At 40.6% G+C, this 26,283-nt stretch overlaps 1 protein-coding gene across 1 annotated transcript in view; it reads left to right on the top strand.

The window, feature by feature from the left end:
• LOC143034393 (uncharacterized) overlaps positions 1-26,004 on the top strand; it is a 26,980-nt gene extending 976 nt beyond the window's left edge. The window contains exons 2-9 of the mRNA XM_076200378.1: positions 7,807-8,013; positions 10,156-10,286; positions 14,065-14,164; positions 16,087-16,269; positions 18,022-18,169; positions 19,038-19,227; positions 22,417-22,633; positions 22,959-26,004. Coding sequence (XP_076056493.1) covers positions 7,807-8,013; positions 10,156-10,286; positions 14,065-14,164; positions 16,087-16,269; positions 18,022-18,169; positions 19,038-19,227; positions 22,417-22,633; positions 22,959-25,316 — 3,534 coding nt within the window. The 3' untranslated portion in view covers positions 25,317-26,004. The remainder of the gene's footprint in view (positions 1-7,806; positions 8,014-10,155; positions 10,287-14,064; positions 14,165-16,086; positions 16,270-18,021; positions 18,170-19,037; positions 19,228-22,416; positions 22,634-22,958) is intronic.
• The last annotated feature ends 279 nt before the right edge of the window (positions 26,005-26,283 follow it).

Here is a 26,283-nt window from a genome sequence, read left to right as displayed (position 1 = left end):
TAGGTTTGGGGTACAATTCTTAAATTCCATAATTTTGTTAGACCGTGGTTAAAGCATTCAGTATTTATCTAATGGATTTCTTATTGTTGTCAATTATTGAGGGTTCATGTGATTGGTCCATCATTTAAAAATTAAATACTTTAGTTGGTATTATTTTAGTTGTGCACACCTATGCAATATAGTGTTAGAAAATGAACTATTTTATAAATTATAATACATAATGTGCCAATTTCTTGATGGAGATAAATAAAAAACCTTGCTACAACTACAAGCAAATCTACCAATGAATGAAGCCATTAGGATATGGTCTAGACACCATGTTACGAGTATTGTCTGTCCAGTCTAGTCACTGTCAGTGAGACGATGGCTTTCACATTTTGGACCAGGTTTTCTCCAACTCCAGGTGATGTTAATAAGCGCTGTAACAAAGACAATAGGGTTTCATTGTACTTAATGAGAACACAGGATCCTGCTGTTGTTTGTTAATTTCCCAAGGTACTATAATAATCAGGCCATCAACATCCGTGATGACAACGACTCGGATGATCTTTAGAATTTGAGGTACTAAATTACTATAGGTTAGGATGGGTGAATTTAACTTCCTTCTATTTCTTTGACCTCGGCATCTAGCAAAACAAATATGGTGTATCATTCAACTGCCGCTACTTCATTCGTTAGTAAATCAGTTTTAGCGACTTTTTTTTTGTTGATTTCTGCCAAGAAAATCCCATATTACATTTATGTATTATTATTTAAAAAATTAATAATTAGTTTTCTATTGCTATATCACATAGGTGTGCACCCCAAAAAATTTACCCTTTAGTCTCCTGGAATTAGTAACAGGGTGCACTAAAACTATTATAATAGAACATTTTTATACAAACCAAAATCTTCCTCATAGAGCAGGGGTTGTTGTTGTTGTTGTCGTTCCCTAGACTGTCTGTCCGAGCAGTCCCGTCTCCCCAAGGAAGGCCACAGCCGAAACTGGGTTTTCCCACAAATCCTTTATAGAGTGTATGTTGTGTTGTTTGCGTGCATGATTGTGTATAATGCAGTCTTCCATTATGTGTTGTATGGTATGGGGTGAAGTGTTACATCCTGGGCAGCTGTTCACAACACGGTCGTCCAGCCTCTTCTGGTAGCTTAGAAGTGCTGGGTGGTGACCGCATCGCAGTCTGGCCAAGTGGACTCTGTCCTTACGTGGGAGAGAGGATTCAGAAGGGTGGATATCAGGGGGTCTGGCATGCAGCAGTGTGTTGTCTTTCAGTGTGTTAATGGAGCGGTGAGTGATATGATTATGAATATGTTTCCGGAGGCTGGTATTTGGTGGTTGTGGAGGAAGAGAAGAGAGTATCTGTGTGTAATAAAGGTCTTTGGGTGTAGTTTTAATGTTTCTTGGTGTGTGTGGGTGTTCTGCTATGTAGTGTAGCGGGTGTGATGTGTTTGTGGTGGCTGCAGCAAGTGTTTGTGTGCCTCTCATGTCGAGGTGGTTCTTGACTTTGAGGACTTTTGTTTCATGGTGTAAATGGTCTGTAGGTGATGTATTTGTGCAGCCTGTAATTGTTTTTAGGGCTTTGTTTTGTATGATTTGAAGGGTGTTGTGGTGTGTCTCACTGAGATTAGGAGCCCATGCAGGACTCGCATAATTCATCACTGAGCGTATGCATTGTTTGTATATTGTTATATTAGTTTCTTTGTTTTGTCCAAATGTTGTTCCAGTGATTGACTTAAGTGCGTTAAGTCTAGGTGTGCATTTGTTTTTTATGTTTGTGAGGTGTTGTTTGAAAGACATGGATGTATCGTATGTTACACCAAGAATTTTCGGTGTGTTTGTGTGTGGTATTAGAGTGTTGTTGATGTAGAGATGAGGTATGTATTTGTGTTCTTTTGTCCAGTTGGTGAGAAGTGTTGCTGTAGATTTGGTTGGAGCTATTTTGAGTCTGTTTGTGATGAACCATGTGTTGAGTGTGTTAAGGTAAGGCTGGATTATTTCTGCAGCTTTGTCTGTGTTACGATGTGTGCATGTGATTGTTATGTCGTCTGCGTAGGAAGAGATTTGTATTTCTGAGGTGTCTGGCGTGGGTAAGTCATGCATGTATAGATTAAATAATGTGGGGGATAGAACCGAGCCCTGTGGTACTCCGTTCTTAATGTTTCTGATGTGCGATGATTGGCCATTATATGACACATGAGCATTCCTGCCTGCCAGATAATTGGCCAGCCATCTTTTGGTGTTATTGTGCATGTCTGTGTTATATATTTTATTTGTTAGGTTGTGGCGGGGGATAGCATCAAAAGCTTTACTAATGTCCAATGTTATAAGAAGTGTTCTGTGGTGGGGCCTATCTGAATTGATGCCATCTAAAATTCTTTGTGTGAGGTTTGTCAGAAGAGTGTTTGTGGAGTGTAGTGGCCTAAAACCGTGTTGTGAGTCAGCAAGGGGAATATATGGTGTGACAAGTTTAAGTATTAGGCGTTCAATGACTTTAGAGGGGGTGCAGAGAAGTGTGATTGGGCGGTGCGATGTTGGGATTGTTGGGTCTTTGTTCGGTTTTGGAATGGTGAATAGCTGTAGTTTGCAATGTTTGTGAGTGCGTGTATACCTTGTGGTCCAATGTGTTTTAGGTGTATGTTGCTTATGTTATCAGGGCCACAGGCAGATGAGTGCTTGAGACTATGCAATATGAGTTTTGTCTGACTGTCTATGAAGGGTGTATAGTCTGAGTCTGTGGGAAAGTCTTTCTTACGTCGAATGGTGCGTCGGTCGTCAGGGTGAGATGTAAGATGGCTCGTCTGTGCAAAATGACGTATGAGTGCGTTTGCTTGTTGTCTGTTTGAGGGTAGATTATCTGTTGTTGTGATTATTGCTGCGTGAGAGCGTGTAGTGTTAGTGTTGGATAGTGTGATGCTGTTGAGTGTTTTGTACAATTTGCTGGTGTTTGTTTTGTGATCAAGTGTATTGATAAAGTTTTGCAGGGGTTCTCAGCCTTGCTTGGCTCATGCACCTTTTTCACCATTTGCCAGAATGTCATTCCCCCCTCCTTTCCAAGATTGCCTGTTTCAAAAGGTGCATTCTAAATAATATGCAGATATTATCGCACAGCATAACACTTTTCTAATCCTAAGATTAACCTGGGTCAGCACTGGTATAATTCCAGCCCAGGTGACAGGCCAGATAGGCCAGAGCCTATACAGTATTTGCTTTCCTCACTCCGTAAACTTAATGTGGTCACAATTCACCCCCAGAAAACCCAAAATTCCCCCCTGGGGGTGAATTTCACCCCTAATGAGAACCCCTGTCATAGAGCATCCCATGAAAGTGCTAGCTCTATTACTTGTTTACTTGTTGATGTCTTCAGGTCTTTCTTCACAGTGGTTAACTCACAGTTGTGGTGGTCCATCGCTGCCACCAGGTGTGGCATCCCACTATCCTTCAATCCCATCCACCCATCATGTCATATAACACAAGAATATCCAAGTTGGAGGGGGGATTGGCATACTGCTTTAACATGTACATACAATGACCTACCTACACTTCTTAACACATCCATACAAAATATATGTATTCACTCAGCCCTCAAAACAAATATTCTAAGACTGATGCCCCCACTCCGCCTAACTCCTTGAGTCATTGTCTCAAAAGAAATCCTTCCCTCAACAAACAATGCATGACTGCATTCAGGGCACCACCCAACTTTAACTCCTACAATACGATGATGCCTACGTAGGCATCATGAGGAGCAAGTGGGTATATGAGGATGGTAGTGTCAGCATCTTGTTTATATTTATTTTCTAGTTGTATCTGAATGACCCCATATTCTGTGAACTGGCCTGATCATATTTTCTGTGGTTATTAACCTTCAGAATGGAAGAGAACGAGTAATACAGTTGTAACTTTATATTTTATAATGCAAATATTGTGATGCATCATCCTACAACAGGAAGCTAATGCTGCCTGCGAGAATTTGACTCATATTGAAGATGTTTGATTGGTACCAACATAGAACAGACATGGCCATAGAACCAAATTGCCCCTGATGTTATCACCATGCAAAAGGCATCAAACACTTTACTTGTTACTTATAGTTCTTCTTTATCTGGTCCCACTCCACCACTGGTGCTCCACAGGACCCTCACATCAATAAAGATCTACTTCAACTTTATAACCTGTTTTCCTCTTTAATGGGTTGTAACATTCAGAGAACAGGAACATCTTGAGTAGTTTATCCTTGAAACTTTGGATACTGACAATATGTTGTAGATCAAGTGGAAGACTTATAAATCTTGGGAAGGCTGGCTTAAAAGAGTGAAAACCAACACATGATATAACTCGAGGTTCAAATAGGCTTAGACCTGAGTCAGCTCAACAGGTGTTTATGCCTTCCTCAGTAGGGTAGACCACCTCCAATAGACTCCTTAAGTATGATGGGTTTTCCAGTTTGTAGAACTTGATGAGTCATCACACATTTTTTATACTTAATTCTAGCTTTTATGGGCAGCCATTGTAAATCCATTAATACAGTTGTAATTATATCACAATGAGATACACCCTTAATCTTGCAGCTCTATTCAAAAGATTTTGTAACTTTTTAAGTCAAATATTTGTTAGATTACAGTATATAAAAGTTCAGTAATCAAGTCTAGTGACAACACAGTTAATTACAATTTTTCAAAGAACTTACATCAATATATTTCTTAATAAATGCAATATTTCTTAAATTATAACCAGCAATTTTAACCACATTATTTATTTGGTCATTGAAGGACAAATTGCTATCAATTAAGACACCCAAATCATGTAATTTCTGAGTAGTGTCAACTGAAATACCATTAACTACCATATTTGTATGACCAAGATTTCTAATTTTAGCCATACTCCCAATAATCATATATTCTGTTTTCCTTTCACTTAATTTCAATTGTTCAAGTACCATCCATTACCCAACAGATAACAAAATACTATTCAATACAACAGCTGTATCATTAATATTATGTATTGAAAAATAAAACTGAGTGTCATCAGCAAACAGTTTAACCTTCACTCCAAACCTCTCTAAGACTCTTAATAAACCCATTGTATATAGATACCAAACAAAATTGGCCCTAAATCATTCCTCTGGGGTACACCTATGTGTAAAATCTGAAATGATGAAAAGGAGTCACCAATTTGTACACAATATTTTCTATCCATTAAGTAGTTTTTCAAATATATCCAAGCATCATCTACAACTCCAATAGATTTCAAATCATCTAAAAGAACTTCATGAACCACAGTAACAACAGCAGCACTAAGATTTAGCAAAACTAAAACTGCACATTTACCATCATCTAAAATTTCAAGTAGATCATTTACAACAGAACAGACTGCAGTTTCAGTTGAGTACAGCTGTCTGTAAGCAGATTGGCAGCCTGGTATAGCATTTATCTTGCCTAAATGTTCAAGTAACTGATCAAGCATAACATATTCAAGTACCTCAGATATAAATAAAAAGTTCAAAACTGGTCTATAAGAAGCCTATTCCTGGTGATCAAGAGCCCCCTTCAAAACAGGCTTCACAGTGGCAATTTTCTCAGATACTGGAAAGTTACAACTCAGTATACAAGTATTTACAATCATCAGAATAATGTGAAAATAAGATTTTTTTTTCCACTTACTATTCACTATAGGAAATGGGTTAGCTGCACAATATGTGATCTTGTCTTTTTTCATCAGTAATTGTATTAAAATGAGACAGTTTAATATCCCCATTAAACTCAACTTCAATTGGCTGAGTGATATTAACAAATCCCTTCATAATATTCACAACTTTACTTTTAAAGAAATCTAAAAAAAAAATGTTGCTAAATTATCATCACACTATCTGGAATTTTTTCTTTTTGGGATTACCAGTTAAATCATTTACAATCTATAAAGGTTAGTCATATCAGACCCTGCTTCATCAATTTTATGCTTATAATGCTGGGCCTTTCTATCTCTTGCATAATGATTGATTAAATTTTTACAAATCTTGTATTCCTCCTCAGCATTAACAGTTTTCAACTTCCTCCATTTAGATTCCTTGCATTTTCTTTCTCTCTTCATATTCATTATCTCACCATTAAACCAGGGTGACTTATCTTTAACTGCAATATTCTTCTCACAATATGGACATCTAGTATCATATCCACACACTCAGATATCAATAACAAATTATCATGTATACAAGAATCATCCAGCCTATCAGTAAATTTCTTTATAACTTCATCAACAAAGTCATCAGGATTTAAAACAGGATTTATAGCATATTCTCCTCTTAATATACCTTTTGATATAAGGAGATCAAAAGTAATTACTCAATGTACTGGTGAAATGGTACATAGTTCTTCAACATTAACATCACTTAATTAGTGGTTAGGTCACCAATAACCAAATCCAACATATGACCAGTAGATGAAGTCACTGCATTGACAAAATTGGACAATGATATAATTCTGATAAATCACTTAGCCTATTTTTAATAATATTCTCAGAATCTTCCATCCAAACATTGCCCCCACTAAGACTGACATCAACACAAACCATAAAGTATCTTGTCATTGAGTGATTCATGGGTTTGCCTGGTGACCATTGCCAACTACCTAGAAGCATTGGATCTCCTACAAGAAAAACCAGGGTTAATGGATTGTCACACAAATACCAAAAGACCATTTTCCCTTTCAAGGGGAATGACTTAGTCAACGCATACCCATCTCATGGCCATTTGTTGTCTGTGGATGAAGTCGTCTTTGTCCTCTGCTCACTGTGTGGATCAAGTTTGCAGCAAGAGAAGTACCTCCAAAGCTATCTTGCTATTTTCCTTCCCAGACATCTCCCAAACTTGGAATCATCAAGATTATTATGCTTAAACAATAGCCTTTATCACTTATTCCTCCTTTGTACTACTATTCCTTCAGTCAGACTACTCCATAGATCAATATTCCTATATGAACAACCATATTTTTTAATGTTCTTTGGATATCTAGTTTTCATTTCATTTCATGTCCTTTGGTTCTCCTTTGTAAGTGCCTTTGTCAAGTGTATCCACACCTTTTGTGGCTCTAAACTGCTATTAAATCACCTCCCCATCTCTTCAAATATTGGCAGCCACAGAATATTGAGTTTTTCCTTATCAGAAAAATCTAGAACCATTTTAATTGCTGAACTCTGAATTTTGTCCACCCCCCCTTTATCTCTCTCTCTATCTCTCTCTCTCTCTCTCTCTCTCTCTCTCTCTCTCTCTCTCTCTCTCTCTCTCTCTCTCTCTCTCTCTCTCTCTCTCTCTCTCTCTCTCTCTCTCTCTCTCTCCAAGCATTTGCATCACTGCAGCCTAGTAGCTGTCACATATTTTTAGAATATTTATTGTCCTGTAATATCTGATTTTGCCATTCCTTCATTAGAATTAATCCATGAATCAGTAGTTCTGTTTGGAAAACTTTTTATAGGTATGGTTATATACAGTATATTCTCTCTCTTCATCTCAATACTATTAGATCAACTCTCCTCTTATGTTGGCCATTTTGTGTGCACCCCCCCCACACACACACATCATATTGTCCTTTACCCACAAAGCAAGGTGACAAGGCACAAGAGAGGAAACTTCACTCCTGCCTAAACCATGCAATGGTTGCACATCTATTCTTTCTCAGCATTAATGCCAGTTCCTCCCCAGTAAACCCCTCATATAGAATAGTAGTGTATGCTCAGGAGAAGAGGACAATACTAGAATGCAGTAAAATTTTAGAATTCTTAATTTTAATTAACATCTGATAGCTGCTCTATGGTTTCAGGGGAAAATCAGCGCCACAGTCCCAAATGGTTTGGTATTTTGTCGAGAACTGTCAGAGGTACCAAGTGTGTGTGTGTATGTACGAGATGGTGGGCAGGTTACAGTCCCTGAATTTATGGTGGATGCTGGAAACATCATTAGGAAGAATCTGAAAACTGAAGGAATTTTCCGTAAGGCAGGATCTTCACAGAGGCAAACTGACCTTAAGGTAAGGAATTTAGATTTCAGAAGACAATTTTGGATGTTTATTATGGTTTCACCAGATATCTTTTATGCATGGGGGGACGGAGAGTGGGGGTCGCCGATTTAATGAAGCAACCTTGCTGTGGATTTGCTGTGTCTTGCGACACTGCTTCTGACCCAGGGCAGTGGACAAGGTGCAGGGATGACCCGTCATCCAGGAGGTGCTAAGATAAGAGGGAGGGTGGAGGGGTGTGGAGTGTATTCAGGGATGGAATGGGTGGAAATTATTTTATGCCTTTTCCTTTTTGGCTACCTCCCTTGTAAGGGGGAAAAAGCCTTGGTATATGTATGTATGTACTTCTGCTATATCCCACATTTGGGTTATTGGCTTCATGTTTTATGCAGTCACAATTTCAAGTGAAACCCCAATGGACCAAGTCATTCCTATTCCTTTGTTATTGGAGACAAATATCTCAAAAAAGAATGCTGATCATCTTCAGTGTACTGTCCCTCAGCTCTGTTACCCTCCTATACCATCTCTATGATTTTGCCTATTTGGTGTGATACTGTTCTCAAGGTTGGAAGTGCTTGTTAACAATAGCAAAATGCAAATCTTATGGAAAGGGGGTGAAATAGGATTGAAATTTGCCACAGTTGAGGATGAGGGTATTACTGAATTAGAAAACAGTTCAGTTCATCAAATTGGTGGACAAACTACTTAAAGCAATAGTCTGAAAAGTTGTACATCAGCAGCTACCTTCCTGAGGTGAGCACCTACCACATCTATAAGAAACTTCTATTCAAAGTCCTGAAATGCAGGAGTTAAGGATAGATGTTGAGATCAGGTTCACACCACCTAACATGACTTCGTTAATCCAGCTTTTGGACCAGAGGGTAATTTGGAACTTCGAAACCCAGTATGCAAGGTGGTGCATGGTGTGTATTGCCAAGAACTTCATAATGGTCCCAATTTGTCACTGTCAGAAACTGACTCACTTTTGCAGTATGTTTGCTTTCCACCATGCTAGAAGAAAACTTTCCACCTACTAGAAGAATTTTTACACAAAGTTGTGTAATAGTACAAAAGTTTTGAACCAACAGAGATTCCTTTCAAAGATGTGATTGGGAAAATTTGTAGTTGAGCTTGGAAAATGTCACTAACATCTAGGAGGTAGAGGTGCTGATCAAAATATGGATAGTAGCACTCTGTGGTGAAAGCATAAAGTTACCCTTATAATGATGGGTCCATAAATAAATTTTATTTAACTTATAAAGCTAGATTTTAATCTTGAATGAAGTCTATAACTCACATGAAGTAGTTAGATAAAATGAAATACCAGAACTCAGATGCAGATAACAATGTTTTCCCAAAGAAGACCGTGTATGTTACCACAGTACTTTCCATATATCTACTATACCTGGTATACAATTCCAGCCCCTTCTCCAGCCATCACTTGACACACTCCTCTCCCAGACCTCACCACCTTGCCAGAGCACATATGCATGTGAAGAAACCAATCCAATAACATCCACCCTAGCTTAAGCACCAGCTGACCCTCTTGCAATGAGAGACGGATGTGGATGATTAAGGGAGGGAATTAGTATATTGGGTCCTCTGTAGTGCCTCCCTCATGATATATGGAAGTTTCCTATAGTCATAACATCTTTGAACTTATTTTATGTTTAAGTATTTTTGTTTTGCTTTATGAAGTGAGGGTGGAAAGGGAGGTAACATATAAGGTTGATCAAAGAATACTGGGATGTTTTGGGCATATAGACAAAGTGTGAAGAAAGACTAGCAAATGGTGTGGAAGGCAGGGGTGGTTGGAGTGAATTTGAAGGGTAGACTGAGAATGAAATGGATAAATGGGGTGAAAGGGGCCTAGGTATAAGAATGTCTGTTGGGCAGGGAAAGGAAAGCCCAAGTGATAGGTGTGAGTGGATAATAAACTGGCTTAATCCAAAGAGATTTCTCCTTGTCTTCTTTAATTAAGTATTATTCATGAGTGGATAAAGAGGGAGGGAAGATAGAAGGGAAATCAAATGGTGGAGGGTGGGCACATGCCTTGGCTGGTTACCTCTTATATGAAGAGGCCATTTGGTGTACAGATAAATAGTGTAATAAGCCCATGGTTTGTGTTATTGTTAATATAAATACTTATTACAGCATCTACTTGACAGTGGAGCAAGTCTTCCAAACAGTGTTCATCCAATAGATGCAGCGTGTCTACTCAAACAATTTTTGCGCTGGTTACCCCAGCCTCTTCTACCTACAGAACTTTATCCTAAGCTCATGAGGTGAGTTCTTGTGCAAGATGCTTTCACATTTTGTTGTTTAAGGTGTGTATGACTTTTGTAAGGCATATTTTTGGTGTGCGAGAGAAGAAAATTACAAGTGAATATGGGTAATAGAAAAGTGATGCCAGGGTTTGAAATTAATGGTAGACCACTAGCCAAAATCATGGAGATTTCCATGTCAGTGTGCTTTTAACTTGACTGTTCATTGTTGACTATGAATTTAATTCCTAATGCTATAACACCCACATGCATTTATGTGTCTCTATGGTCTAGATGAAAGTCTAGACCCAAGTCCAAGATGTCTTAGCCTAGGTTAGTAGTCAACAGGTTAATAAAGCAAAGTTTCTGATTGTCTCTCAATTTGAAATCCCATAGTGTCTGCTAATAGGTTACTGTAGGGGGGGGGTAATGTTTATGATGGGCTGTTGTATGTGAACTAATGATTGAATAGCACCTGGGCTCTCCCAAAATTAACATTATGTCGTGTGATTAAAAACAAGACGAACTAGTCAAATTTCTTGTGAACTAGCCAAAATTTAATCTAACAAGTCTGCCTGGATGAGGTGTACTATAAATGATAATGATGATGGTTGGTTGAATGTGAAGGATGAAAGGATTGAGTATTGGTGATAATAGTTGTTGCATGGACTGGAATCATTTAGTGGCCGGGGACAGTCCTTAGGTCCCAGAGATATTTCTAGGAAGTAACTTTGGACTGTGCAGATGGAAGAGAACTTCCATGGGATGGTGTGTCAAATTTGATAAGGTTTTCTTGGGGAAGAAACTAAAAGTTTGGCCACCAATGGTATTCAGAAGTGGAGGGCACAAGCATAATGTACAATTTAATGAGGAGGTAATAGATTACATACATATAACATGGGGTTTTTCCCCCACACAAAGGAGGTAGCCAAAGTCAAAGACAAATCCACTCCCACCTATGTCATCCCCACATACTCCACTTTCATTCACTCCCCCTCCCTCCCTCTTTTCTTGGCTCCTCCTGGATGATGGATCATCCCTGCATCTTGCATACTGCCCTGGGTCAGAATATACCTAGACACAGCAAGGCCGCTTCATTTAATTGGCAACCCCCTCTGTCCCTTCATGCAGAAAGAGAGAAGATGGGTAGAAATCCCTTTGGGCTTCATCAGAAAATAATTCACACATGCTCCCTACCCATTCCCCACCCACTACCATGCATCACAGTATACTCCATTCACCTCTATGTTCTGTCTTCTCCCTTCCTCAACAGACATCCCCCTCTTTCCCAGTGCTGCTTTTACTCCAGCCATCCAGCCATCTCATCCTCGGTCACCCCACATGTTCACTTCATCCACCTCTGCTTTCCACACTTCTTTTACTAATCTTTCCTCACTAATTCTTTCCATGTATCCAAACCATCCCAATACACTTTCACCAACCCTATCTCCCAACTCCATTTCCACCCCTGCTCTACTCGCCTTGTTTCTCATTCTATCCAGCCTAGTAACCCCTACCATACTTCTCAGGTATTTCATGTCAGGCACATTGAAACTCTTCCTCGTTTTCTTGTGTTCTATGTTTCTGCCCCATACAGTGCTGTCAGCACAATCACCCCTTCATACAATCTGGTCTTAGCATCCATTCCCAAATGTTTATTTCTCTTTACACTTTAATCCACCAAGGCATATACTTCCTTCTCTCAATCTACATTCTACCTCCACCTCCACTCCTCCCTTTCCTGCCATATTTGCCCCAAATATGTAAAGCTATCCTCTTCCTCCAGCCTTTCTCCCTTAATACTTCAAATTTGAAGCCATCCTCTTCCCCTGTACATTTCATCACCTTACTTTTACCCACATTTATCTTCAACTTCCTACTTTTGCTCACTTTCCCAAACTCTGTCATTAACTTTCTTAATCCCGCCTTTGATCCTGTTACAAGCGCAATGTCATCAGCAAACAACAATTGGCTTATCTCCCATTTTTCTCTATTTTCTTTAAACATCTCCAATCCCCAGCCCATTACCTTTGGATTTAACTCTTGCACCACCCCATCCATGTATAAATTGACCAGCCATGGTGATATGACACATCCTGGGCAAAGTCCTGCATTTACCTCAAACCACTCTCTCCACATCTAATTCTAACACAGGCTCTACTATTCTCTTAACAGCTTTACTCCTATCCCATATATCTGCAGTACTTCCCACAGTGCCTTCCTGTCTACCCTGTCATAAGCCTTTTCCAAATCCATAAAGGCCCAAAAAACATCCTTACCTTTTCCTATAGCTTTGTCACATATCTAACTACAAAAATGTGATCCATGCAACTTGTCCTAAACCTACACTGTTCCTCACCAATAACTCCCTCTATTCCTCTCCTAATCCTCTCAATGAAACCCGTCCCATAATCCTTCCCAACTACACTCAACAAACTGATCCCTCTGAAACTACTACACTCACATATGTCCCCTTTCCCCTTGTAAAGTGGAACTATACAGGCACTCCTCCAGTCCTCTGGCACTCTACTCTCTTTTACATATACATACATACATATACCAAGGCTTTTTCCCCCCTTTCAAGGGAGGTAGCCAAAAAGGAAAAGGCATAAAATCATTCCCACCCATTCCATCCCTGAATATACACCAAGTATTCCCACTTGGATCGTAAGAGGCGAGAAGAAAGGAACGGGGATTGGGACTAGGCATCCTTCTCCTTGTAGCCCCACAGGGGACATTCCTAAAAGAAGAAGAAAAAAAAAAACTCTCTTTTAGACATAAACATCCTCACCAGCCAATCCACCATCACATTTTTAAGACACTCTACATAACATCCATCTAACCTGCCTTACCTGCTCACATCTTAATAACTTTTCTCTCTCTCTCTCTCTCTCTCTCTCTCTCTCTCTCTCTCTCTCTCATTTTCTTAGTGCCTCCCACTGCAACTACATTTACCTCCCTATCCTCCTTCACATTTACCAACTCCCTAAAATACTCTGCCCATCTTCTTACCACTGTCTCTTCCATTATCATCTTTCCATCTGCACTTGTTCCTTTTCTTCTCTACTTGATTCACTTCCTCTTTTTATCTTAATTTCCTTCCAAAACATCTTTTATTACTTTCAAAATTTTCTGTCATACTTTACCCCCATTTCACATCTGCTCTCCTTTTTGCCTCCTTTATCTTATGCTTTACTTCAATTCTCTTTTCCTTGTACCTCTCATGATTCTTTCACCCTATTTTACAACCAATTTGAATGCTCGTTTCTCCTCTTCTACAACCTTCCTTGCTTCATCATCCCACCACTCACTCCCTTCCTTCTATTTCCTCCTATCTTCCTTGTTCCACACACCATCTTTGCATGCCTTGTGACTCCCTCCTTGAAACATCCCCATTCCCCCTCCACTCCTGGGTTTACTCTATCCTTCACTCCTTCCCACTCCTCCTTCAGCTTCTTCTTGTACTCCTTTTCTTTCTCATTTAAACAGTTTACTCTAAGCACCTCCCTACCTTCTGCCCTTTACCTCATTCTCCATCTATCCTCCACTCTCAACTTACCCTCCACCAAAAAATCATCTGATATTCCAACACACTGTCCCTTAAGAACATATACATCCAAAACTCTTTCTATGTTTCTCCTGGTTACCACTACATGGTCCATTAAAGCCCTATGTACCACCCTTACACCCGCCCTCTCCCATGTGTACTTATGCTTGATTTTCTACCTAAACACTGTGTTATGATTCTTCCCAGCACTTTATCATGTGGAAAAGTCTTAACCACCTTCACATTTTGCAGGACCCTCAAGCTAGACAAGGTGGAACAAGTGGAAGCACTGATTTTATGTACGTTGCTCCTGCCCCGTTCCCACCGCCATACACTCCTCTACTTCACCGATGTGAGTACCAAACCTACTGGAGATAGGTAGTGTGCATTGCTCACACTTGTGAAAGTTGCAGTGAATGAAGTGAATGAGAAGTTATTTAAGGTAGGGGGAAACATCCATGTGAGTGTATAATGGTGGATACATAGACTAAAAATGAGCACCATTGCATCTGCTCATGCATGTATCCTGGTGTCCTGCATAGTGGTGTCTACTTAGATGATGTATCAAGATTATTCTTTTTGGTGGTAGTTTAAGTAGTTTTGCATGAGTCATTTAGAGCCCATTTAAGGCTTATTTTTAGCATTTCATTTATATATATATATATATATATATATATATATATATATATAAAATGAAAGTTCACCCATGATTTTTTGGACCGGTAGAGGTCATAATACATTCATACATCCATACATATGTACCAAATGCCCCTTATAAGTGGAATGACCATGTAAAAATTCACAACCACTTCATACACCCATTTAACACTTGAGTCAAAGGCAATGCAACAAGGCACAGCACTCCCACAACAGGAACTGGTAGCCATAGCTGGTTTACTCCCACCACGTCATCATGTGGTAACCCTGCTCATCATCCCCTAAAAATAATAGACAATGTGAAAAGAAATACCTTTTGGGCTGCAACATACTTTCATCCATTTATTCCTCTGTATATCCTGCTCCACAGACATTTCTTATACATCAAAGGCACCCTTTAAATCCAACCACCTTATTTTTGGTCTTCCTCTGAAGTTCCCTCCCTCCACATCTGTTTCCCACATTCTTTCCATATGCCCCAAGCCGCCTCAGCACTGCAAAATCTACCCCATCTGAGAGCTATTCCCAGTCCCACCCTCCACCTCACCTCCACATTTCTCACTTAATTCATTCTTGCGACACATACTGTAGTTCTCAGATCCATCATTTCAAACATATTCAGATTCTTTCTGCCTCCTGTAGATTCCAAGTCATAGGTACAATCACCCCATCATGCAACCATCTTTCTGCACCCATCCCTAATTTCCCAATACTTTTTATTCCTATCTATCTATATACTAAGAGCTTCTTCTCCCTTATAAAGGTGGTAGTCACTGTTCATTCCAGGCAGACATTTATTTCACTCCGTAATTTTGCAATTCACTACCACATCCATTATTCCATTCACTGCCACGTGCTATCCCAAATGCTTAAAACTTTCCAATGCCATACCCACTCCCCACTACTGAAATGACTTTTTGGTGTGTGTGTGTGTGTGTGTGTATATATATATATATATATATATATATTTTTTTTTTTTTGGGGGGGGGTGATAGGGAGTGGTTTTTGTGTGATTGGTATTTTGGCATACCCCAAAGGGATGTCTCGGAGTCTTCAATGTTTCTGCATGAAGGGGGGTTGCTGATTAATCATGTGCTGTGTCTTGCTGCATTGCTTCTGACTCGGCAGTGGACGAGACGTAGGTATGACCTGTCATCCAGGAGGAGCCAAGATGGGAGGGAGGGAGAAGTGGTAAATGGGACTGGAATTATGCCTTTTGACTTTGGCTACCACCCTTGTAAGGAGAAAAAAGCCCTTAGTGTTTGTGTGTGTGTGTGTATTCACCTTGGTCTTTGGATCACATGTTGGACTCGTGATCGACAGGTATTTCCCTCCTGGAAGAGAGCTCAGAGCTCATATGACCGATCTATGGGTAATGCTATGACCTTTCACACACACACACCCAACTCCCCGCCCACGAGAGTCAGAGTAACGACCCCAAGCGCAGCGATACCGAAATAATTTCAGCCCTAGGCAGGATTCGAACCAGCTACTGCGAGCACCACCTTTGTGTGTGTTAGTGTGTGTGTGTGTGAAAAATAATAGATTGCCATTGTTTTATTTGGATCATGCATAAAGCATGTTTATTAAGTCTTACGATTATTGGCCATTTGACAGCTGTTGACAGAGGTAGCAAATGCTAGCTCAGATAACCTCATGGACCATCACAACCTATCCGTAGTCCTTGCACCTAACCTGTTGCCTGTGAGCATCCAAGCCACACCTGGTAAGAAGATCTCCCATGGGCAGCACCCACACAGTGAAGATACCATCCTAGCCTCCAGCATAGATATTATTCGGGTAAAATTTTTACTTTCTCGTATCGTATCTATTATGCTCTATCTATATACTTGATAGTTGTATATAGTCTTCTATGATTAGATTCCATAAAACTCTGAAACTGCATTGTATAGTGTAATTCATCAGTGCAGATTTTGTACAGGGCATATTATGAAATGCCTCATACATGGTACCAGTGTAAGGTAAGTACAACACCAAGAAATGGGATGTATGTTACTGGACATAAGTCAGTAGCACACATTTTATAAGGTATTAAAATGGGTATTGCCCTTCAGATTACAGGCCATTTATTGTATCAATGAGGAATGCAGATTCTACTTTTTTTTATTATTTCATTTGCATCTTGAATGTGTATTTGTCAAGTGTTTTAACTCCCTACCTGTGAACAATTAGAGATGGTTAACCACTTCGGTACAAGTCAATTTCTTGTACACAGCAATATGTACGATACATCACACTACTTGAATTATGAAAATAAAGTCACTGCTGCATTACTCATTCTCTTATATTCTGAGTAATAATAAACACAGAAAACATGATCAAACGAGTTCACAGAATCCAGGGATAACTCATTTACAACTAAAAAATATATATATATAATCAAGAAGCCGACGCTGGCATCCTTGTGTACTCACTCTCACCTCATGACACCTACGTAGGCATCATCGTACTGAAGTGGTTAAAGAAAATTGAGAAAAATGGGAAATAAGCCAGTTGTTGTTTGCTGATGACACTGCACTTGTAGCATGATCAGAGGAGGGATTAAGGAAGTAAGTGAGGGAGTTTGGGAAAGTGTGCAAAAGAAGGAAGTTGGAGATAAATGTGGAGTGGAGTGGTGAGATGTGTAAGGGAAGAGGATGGCAGCAGGTTGGAAGTGAATATTAAGGGGGGGTGGAGATGGAGATAGAACATAGATTGAGGGAAGCAAATGAATGCCTTGGTGGATTAAGGGGTGTAATGAGAAATAGACATTTGGGAATAGATGCTAAGAAGAGGTTGTATGAAGGAGTGATTGTGCCAACAGCACTGTATAGGGCAGAAACTTGGAACATAAGAGAGGTCACTCAGCAGGATAGTGAGAAATGAGGTGGGGAGGAGAGCAGGTGTGGAAAGGGAGTTGGGAGATAGGGTTGATGAAAGAGTATTGGGATGATTTGGACACATGAAAAGAATTAGTGAAGAAAAATTAGTGAAATAGGTGTTGAAGGAGTGAAAATGAGGGGCCAACCAAGGATGAGATATATGGACTGTATAAAAGGGGCATTGGGAAAGAAGGGAATGTCTCTTGAGGAAGGAAGGGAGAAAACAGAAGATAGGGGTGAGTAGAGAATGGTTGTGTATGGATGATACTGTGATGCATGGAAGGGAGTGGGTGGGGGATGGGGGTTTGAGGGAGTATGTGTGAATGATATTTTGACACCGCCTAAAGGGATTTCTCCCCTTCTCTTTTTCTGCATGAGGGGATGGAGAGGAGGGGGTCACTGATTAAACAAAGTGGTCTTGCTACATTGCTTCTGACACAGGGCAGTAGGCGAGATATAGGGATGACCCGTCATCCAGGAGGAGCCAAGACAAGAATGAAGGAGGCAGGGGTGGTGAATGGGAGTTGAGTATGGGGGATGGAATGGGTGGGAGTGGATTTATGCCCTTGACTTTGGCTACCTCCCTTTTAAGGGGGAAAAAGCTGTTGGTACTTGTATGTATGTATGTACCCCTGAACAAAGCAGCTGATGTAATTTGCATTTATTGCAGCTCCTGCTTGAGCATGCAAGTGTCATATGCAGAATCCCTCCAAGTATTTCTGAGAGTCTGAAGGCCCGGGAGAGTAAATCGACTGAAAACTTGGACATTCCCAATCCTCCATCAGCACGCAAGAAGAGGCGCAGTGCTTCCATTCACAGTAAGAATTATTAGCCAAGAATTTAATGTTATCAGATTTTTTTTATTAGTATCCCCTATTGTTTTCACCACAGTAGGGGATACTTTGACCAGTTACAGGAACCTGTAAGTGGGCAGAATTGCTCAGCCAGACAGTAGGGAATGAGAACAACAACTTGTTGATGGATGTCAAAGACTTGACTCCCAGCTGTGTCTTCAAAACTCATCAACACCTTCAACTCCATCTGGAGGTGTGTCTCAGTGTCTGGACTTGAGCCAAGATCCCTCACCATGTATTTCCTCCACCTTTTCTCGTAAGGAGAGTTGACACCCTGAGACTACAACCATTCATTCAACAGTGATCCAAATGTCCAAAGACCTTTATGCAGTGGTCATGTAAAATGGATGTCCAAGAATCCACTCCTTGCTGCCCATCTTCAAAACCTATCATGTGCAGGTCCAACTTTTGCCTCTCAACTTGACCCAAGATCTCTCTCTATCAACTTCAACTATATTTCCTCCACCTTTTCACTTTAGGAAAGCTGACAACCAGGAGCTGCTGCTCTCTTTATACTACTACAAGCCAGTAACTCAGCCTCATGCTGTTACAACAAAGTTTCTTACCAGAGAGATCTGTAGGAGGGCCCAAGAACTGGTGCCAGCTGCAAGTTTATAGTCTGTGAAACCAGGCAACCATCATCAACATTATTGTTGTTAAAATTACCACACTGAGTGAATAGTAGCCCATTATGTGTACTCACAATGAAATAGTTATAATTCTTTCTTATTTTTAATTGATATTGTTATTTATGGAAAATTAATGATGCTCGGGTCAGTTATGTATGTATTGAATGTTTAGAAGTGTGCTTCATGGTTAACATACTCTTCAGGACTTGTGAGCGGGTTTCGACGGGTGGTGGGAGGTGGTCACCATTCTGAGTCTTCCGCTCCTCCCTTCCGTGCTTCAAGTGATGACTGTCTCAACCAGCTGGATAGTCACTGTCTCTCACCCATTCCTGCTTCTTCTCCATATAAAAGGAAGTCTTGTGATGGACTGGACCTTGCTATTGAACCCAAAAGGTAAATACGTGAGCCCCAACTACAAATGCTAAAATTTTGTTAAGGCACATGCATGGCTAGGAAGGTGTATGTGTGCTATATAACATCTTGAAGGGAGCTTTGAGATGCCTGTCAGAGGGGAGCAGTGTAAAGAACAGTTGGAGTTGACAGGTGTATGTCCTTTCATTGTTGCCTAACAAATTCCTAGGGTACACATATGCATGCATATATAAGTTCATATTTACATACATATACCTAGGGCTTTTTTCTTCTGACAAGAGAGGTAGCCAAAGTCAAAAGGCATAAATCCACTCCCGCCCCTCTCATCCCCACATACTCCATTCCCATTAACCACCCTCCCTCCCATCTTGACTCCTCCTTGATGACAGGTCATCCCTGCATCTTACCCATTGCCCTGGGTCAGAAACAGTGCAGCAAGACACAGCACATTCACATCAAAGCCACTTCATTTAATTGGCAACCCACCCCCTCTCTCTGTCCCCTCATGTAGAAAAAGAGAAGACTGGGAGAAATCCCTTTGGACTTCATCAAAATATCACACAACTACCTAAACCCCCATCCCCCACCCACTCCCTCCCATGCATCACATCATCCATACACAACCATTCTCCCTTCCTTTCTTAACAGACATCCCCCTCCCTCCCAATGCCCCCTCCACCCCATCCATCCATCTCATCCCTGGTTGCCCTCTCATGTTCACTACATCCACCTCTGCATTCCACACTTCTACTAGTCTTTCTTCACTCATTCTTGCCATGTGTCCAGACCATCCCAATACTCTTTCATTAACCCTATCTCCCAACTCCCCTTCCATCACAGCTTCCCTGCTCACCTCCTCGTTTCTCACTCTGTCTATCCAAGCAATCCCCACCACACTTTTCAGACACCTCATCTCAAACTATTTAAGCCCTCTTCCTCTCTTATGTTCCATGCTTTTGCCCCATACAGTGCCATTGGCATAATCATCCCATCATACAATCTCCTCTCAGTATTTATTCCCAAATGTCTACCTCTCACTACATTTTTTAATCCCCCAAGACATCCATTTGCTTCTCACAATCTACATTCCACCCCTCCCTTTCCCATCACACTTGCCCTCAAGTATCCAAAGCCATCCACTTCCTCCAGCCTCTCTACATCAACACTCACGTACATATCAACCATACCTATATACAGGCTCTTTATTGAGCTGCAAGCAGGCTCCAACCAATTGGAGATGACTCGAACACCTGTATACAAACATATGAAGGCCTCAATCCCCATTACAAGAGAGTTGGGAGTCAAAGCACACATGCACACACACAAAACATAACAAAACAAGTACTCCAGGACTTTCCACCACACTCCCGCAAACAGCCCTGCTAAGATATCCCTCACATGACAAACAATAACCATACAACATACAAGCATGACTTCATTCACACCACCAATCTGCTTATACAAAAGCAACATAGAATAGGCTTGGCTTAAAAAAAACTGCCCCAGGTGCAATCACCAACGACATCTAATTCTACATTGCTTCACTGTGGACTTACCCAGACAACAGTATGATAATTTCCTTGGGTGATTTGTTGGCCAGTCCTTCAGTGTACAGTCTAGTATAGGCTGTTGTTGGTTTACCTGGGAGCCACGAGTCTCATTCTTCAGTGATTGATTGATTGATAGATTCACACTTACACCAAAGGCCATTTTACCCTAATAGGGATTGTGACCGAGTGAAAGCACCCCCCCCACATTGACAAAATAAGTGATGTGGTTACTCCAGGTTACATTTATTTATTTATTTATTTTTATTTTATTATTATTTTTATTTTTATTATTATTATTATTCTCCCTCCATATACCACATACTTTTTTTCTGGATTGCCAAATATGGGAAAGCCAAGGATATGTTACACTTCACATTAGCTCAGCTCTTAGCACCTGAAAATATTTTTCTATTTATCATTGTCAATTCTTACAGCTTTGTGTACAATTTAACATTGTGTAAACTGTTATCTTGGCTTTCTAAACAATTTAACACTATTCCCCTTGCTTCTGTTTTTGTGAATGTTGGTGTTGGGGATGATGCATGTCACTGCTGCCTCTAACAATGGCTATGGTGCTTTGCTTTGCTTCTTGTGCAAAAGAGGAGAGGTTCAGGTGGGAATTGGACAGTCTTGATGGTGTTTAATTCTAGTTGCAGTTATTCTTTTGTATATACAAAGTACCTTTTAAGTGTTAGTTTTAATTCTCACATGTGTACAAGTCAAGTTTATGGACATGAGTAAATGAGCGCAGTAACATATTGGCTTGCTAGATCTTATTTTGGCTGAGATTTGATTATTTGATTCAGCAGAGGGGCAAATTAGATTAGATTAAAGATGACTCAATCTTTCTCCTCCTCAGCTCCACAAGGAGCTAAAATGAGAGGGAAACAATGGGTGGTGGATGGGAGTGGGTGAGTGCCATGGCTGGTTACTTTCCATATAAGGGGTAAAAGAGGTCTTTGGTATATAGATATACTAAGGACCTTGTTATATAGATCAATCTTTCAATTTAGTCTCGTATCTCTTGTAGGAGGCCCACAGCCCTGAAGAATGTGCATGTGGTCACCAAGTTGACCCATAGGTCACTTGGAAAGAAATTAGTATTATATGAAATGGTTGGGTGGGTGTAGGACAGTATAAGTTAACTTTTTTCAGTGTCTGTTAAGAGATCACATATCTGATATATGACATTCTTTACCTGGCCAATGCTGTGTTATTATTGTTTTAGTGTTGGTCAAGTGTAGGCAAGCTGAAGATCATTCAGGGAACCTTAGATTAAAGGTCTTTTGGGACCTCTTCAGTCCAAGGGATGCCCCATGGCTGGATGAGGTCATCTTACAATTGTCAGAACAAGTATATAAATTATGCTGCTATATTTGGAGGCCAAGCTTCAGATTCCATAGATTAAGAGGTATATTTAGTGCATTTCTTTATAGTTATATATACTTGGTTAATTTTGTTGATGTTTATAAAAATTATATTGGTTTTAGATACAGGGCAGTAATTTGTAATAGATTTGAATAATTGAATTCCATAAATGATTAATTGTGATAGTAAGACCCATCGTTGATTCCACTTCAAATTTTAAGACCCATTAATTTGGAGATGGTAGTAAGCTAATTGTAGCTGCTTGCATATTGATTGTGGGTCTCTCTTGCAGATCTGGTCTTGCTGAATCTGCTGCAATTCCTTCCTCTTCCTCTTCTTCCTCCACTTCCTCCTCAGTGTCTCACTCCATCCCTTCTTCCTCTGTCTGGTACATTCCTCCAAGCAAACGTGCCAAAACAGAGAGTAGCACTGCTTGTTCCACCATGGGTTCCGGTGATGCTTCTAACTCTGGGGTGCCGCACATTAGCATCTGGGCCCCCACACCTGCTGTGAGTTGGACACCTAGGCCTTTGCATTTTGTTTAGAACACCTATAACACTTGTGTTGCCCCATAACTAAGTAAAGACATTCATATATACATATATATTAATGTTAGACTAAAACTAGCATATAGATTTGTTTTGTGATACAATTTATGATCAGTGTATAAGAACAAGTTGTTTGTCATGTTAGTTACTTGAGGTATATCTATTAAAGGTAATTCATTTACAGATTTAGGTATCTGCATGTTTGTGTAAATATGCATGCATATATGTATGTATATACATATGTGTAAATATATGAACTCATCTGAATATACTATATTTTCAACAGAGGAAAGCCAAAGTATCCAGATCTAAAACCTTCGCTGAGGTGTCCTCCCCAAGGCCCATGCCCTCATCAGCATCAGCTGGAACCCCCAGCATGGGTCACTCCATCACGGGCGCCATTAAGAGGTCTCATTCAGAACGAAAGCCTACATCCACGAGCCTTGGCTTTCATGCCATCCACACTGGTTTAAAGAGAGAGCAGAGTCGCTCAGTGAAGGAAATGACCAAGCGTTCGCTTTCAAAATCAAGACCATCTCCAGTTGTGTTGAAGGAAGAAGTAAGGAAGGCAACCCCAAAGCAGTCATGTCAACAGGGGGCATCAGGTGGTCATAGCAGTAAGGAAATACATCAGTCACCAACAAAGGTGCAATCTGCTCAGGCCACACCCCATAGGGGGGGGTTGCTCAAAGCACACTGGAAGAGACGAAGTTTTGATTTTATCAATGATAGAAAGAGTATAGCTGACAGTCAGGTTCTCAAGGCTGCTAGGAGAGCTAGAAGGTCCTGTGGTAATGATCCAGATGGTGCTGATAGTTGTCCTCTTGGTGATCGTGGGGTTCCAGATGGTGCAGAGTGTAATCTTAGGGATTCTCTTGCTTGTACCCCTATGCAGGTGAGCCGCAGACCAGTTGGTCACAGTCCAATACAAGTGTCTGTCAGTGACCTGGAGAAAAAATACGCAGCAATCAAATCTGTTGTTCGGACCATGGAGGATGAAGTTGATCATTCAAATGTACAACAGCTCAAAGCATCCTTCTTCCCAGAGGGTTCTGGGTCAGCACAAAATATGAGTTGCTCAGAAATGATCCAGAGTGCTTACGAACGCATGAAACTCGAAACTCAAACCCATGACCTTGGTGTGAGCCCATCAGAGTCGCTCTCCAAGAGGCTTGGCAAGGAACTGAAAATCCGCAAGAGAAGAAGTAATGAACGTTCCATCAGGTCACCAAGTGAACGAAAGATTGGCACCATAAGGAGGCGGTCCAGGGAATTGGCTCAGAATGCTGCTAAAAATCTCATCCAAGTTGAGGAAACACCCTCAAAACCGTCCCAGACACCTCAGCTGAAAAGTGCCCTTCTCCAGACACCTCTTAATACGTCCTTACGCCGTGGGAAACCAAATTCGGTTCGATCTGGTCTCCCCTTAGTTGTGAAGGCAGTGAACGATGTTGATCAAGATGGGAAGACAAATGATAATAATGCAAGCAGAATGATTACTATCAGCCATAGACTGAATGATTCTGATACATTACTACCACTTAGAGCTAACTTTGTATACACTCCAAAGGATTCACCCTTCAGAACAACTGTTAGTTCTCCTGCAGTCAGTGGTATAGCTATGGGTGAACAGGAAGGAAATTGTCACTTGTCATCATCATCCTTCAGTACATCAGTTCATAATAAAGATGAGAATTTTATGGGAAGCTTTCTGGAGCAAATCCCTGGACCCATGACAAGGAGACGTTCAAGTCTCGTGTCCAGCTTAACAAACTCTATACCTCTCCTAAATTTAGGCTCAGCTGACACATCTCATGCAGAAGACCACAGCCTGAGTAGATCCTCCAACAATGAGAGTATGACATTAGGGGAACAGAAGGATACAGATATGATAGAAGGATTGGGTTCTTTGGCATCAGGTAACAGTTCGAAGGTTCTTCCATCACCTGTCATTAACATGTCAAACTCAGATCTGGGGCATGAGGATTGGGTGGATGGTTCAGATTTTGTTGACATTATGGACAGCTGCAGTGTGGCAGAGCCAGCAGGAAGGCCATCACTTGCAGCTTTGCTTAGACAGAAAAAGGTAACTGCAAATGTTCAGTTGTTTAGTCAGTTACAGTCTACAACACCAAGGTCAAGAATGTCCAGAAACAGATGTACGCCCTACCGTGTCCCTCCTAGTCGATTAATTGCTTCAGAACAGAGAGGTATATCAGAACGCTTTTGTCAGACATCATCTCCAGGTCTACTGCACCGCAGTACTATGACCCCCCGAGAATTGCTTAGGGTCAAGCAGGCAGCAGCAAGGTACAACAACCCAATGCATCCTGTCAATCTTAAAAGCCCAACCAAGCATGGAAAAGTGTCCCCACTGAAAGAAAGCTCACGTGTTAATATCCAACAGGAACACTCCAAGGACACCCCGAAAGGGTGCAAGGAAGAGGCAACCACTCCAGGGAAGTGTGGAGCACAGGATGTGTTCAAAACACCCTCAGGTCCTGCTCCTATCACACCATTTCGTCACAGACCCAAGAAAGAGCCTTCTGCTTTGTTTCCTTCATCACCTTCCCATCCTTCTTTCACTAATCCGACAGCCTTACCTCCAAGGCTGACCAAGAATTCTCCTTTGAAGATGAGGTGAAAATAGTGAGGTTTGTTGGTCAGACTTTGGAAAGAAAGCTGTACTCTCTTCCGACCCCCTGCATTCTAATAAACGTGTACAAAGCCATTTGTGCATGTAGGAAGTTTATAAAGGAACTGTGCATACCAGTGCATGGCCATACCACTGATTGGTGACTATACCCTTTAAGTGTATAACCCTGGTTATGGTGTTGGTTAGGTTATAATTTACACTTTGGGTTATCCATCTTGCTTTAAATTCTCATGTCATCCTCATTTCTGTTCTTTCTATCAAGTCATGTCAAATGCAATTAAGTTGCTGAGGAAACACTGGTATCACTATCCTTTTCATCAATCTCATGTTTGTTACGTACTCTATATGTATCTCATCATAATCTTCCCATAGGTACCCTATAAAATTTAGCTGGGACTGGGGATCCCCTTAATGTATTTCTTTCCCACAAAGAGTCAGTTATGCTTTGACCCAGCCATCTCCCTTACAAGGGGGTGGAAGCCATGGGTATATATATATATGTATATATATATATAAACATGCAATTACAGGACTCTGTACATTATATAACTTGTTTTGTTTTGGCTGTTACATGAGTGCTGGCATTTGTTGAATAAGATTTGTGCCATAAGTCCTATTAAAAAAATGCTTTTATTTGTATAGGATCTATTTAGTAAATTTGGAAATAAAATTTTGAAAGAATTTTTTATTTTGTTTGGCTAGCCTGTGCAGAAATTACCATATTTAAGATCCTTTGCCTTGAATTTCACTGATTGAAAATCCAGAACCCAGCAGTAGTCTTTGGTCCCTCCTGTAGATCTTCCCAGGAAGAAATTGAATGCCACAGGACTGGAGGAGTCATATAGATCTTTACAAAGGAAAAATGCACAAATTAATGTAGCTTTAGAGGGATCAGTCTGTTCAGTAAAGCATATGGGAGGGCAGATGTGCAACAAGCTTTTGGCAAAAGGTAAGG

This window comes from Oratosquilla oratoria, chromosome 17 (assembly GCF_046742065.1).
Source record: "Oratosquilla oratoria isolate Oo_2021 chromosome 17, ASM4674206v1, whole genome shotgun sequence".
NCBI classification, from domain to species: Eukaryota; Metazoa; Arthropoda; class Malacostraca; order Stomatopoda; family Squillidae; genus Oratosquilla; species Oratosquilla oratoria.
The sequence above is the reverse complement of the archived record's forward strand: the minus strand, read 5'-3'. Positions and strand labels throughout refer to the sequence as shown.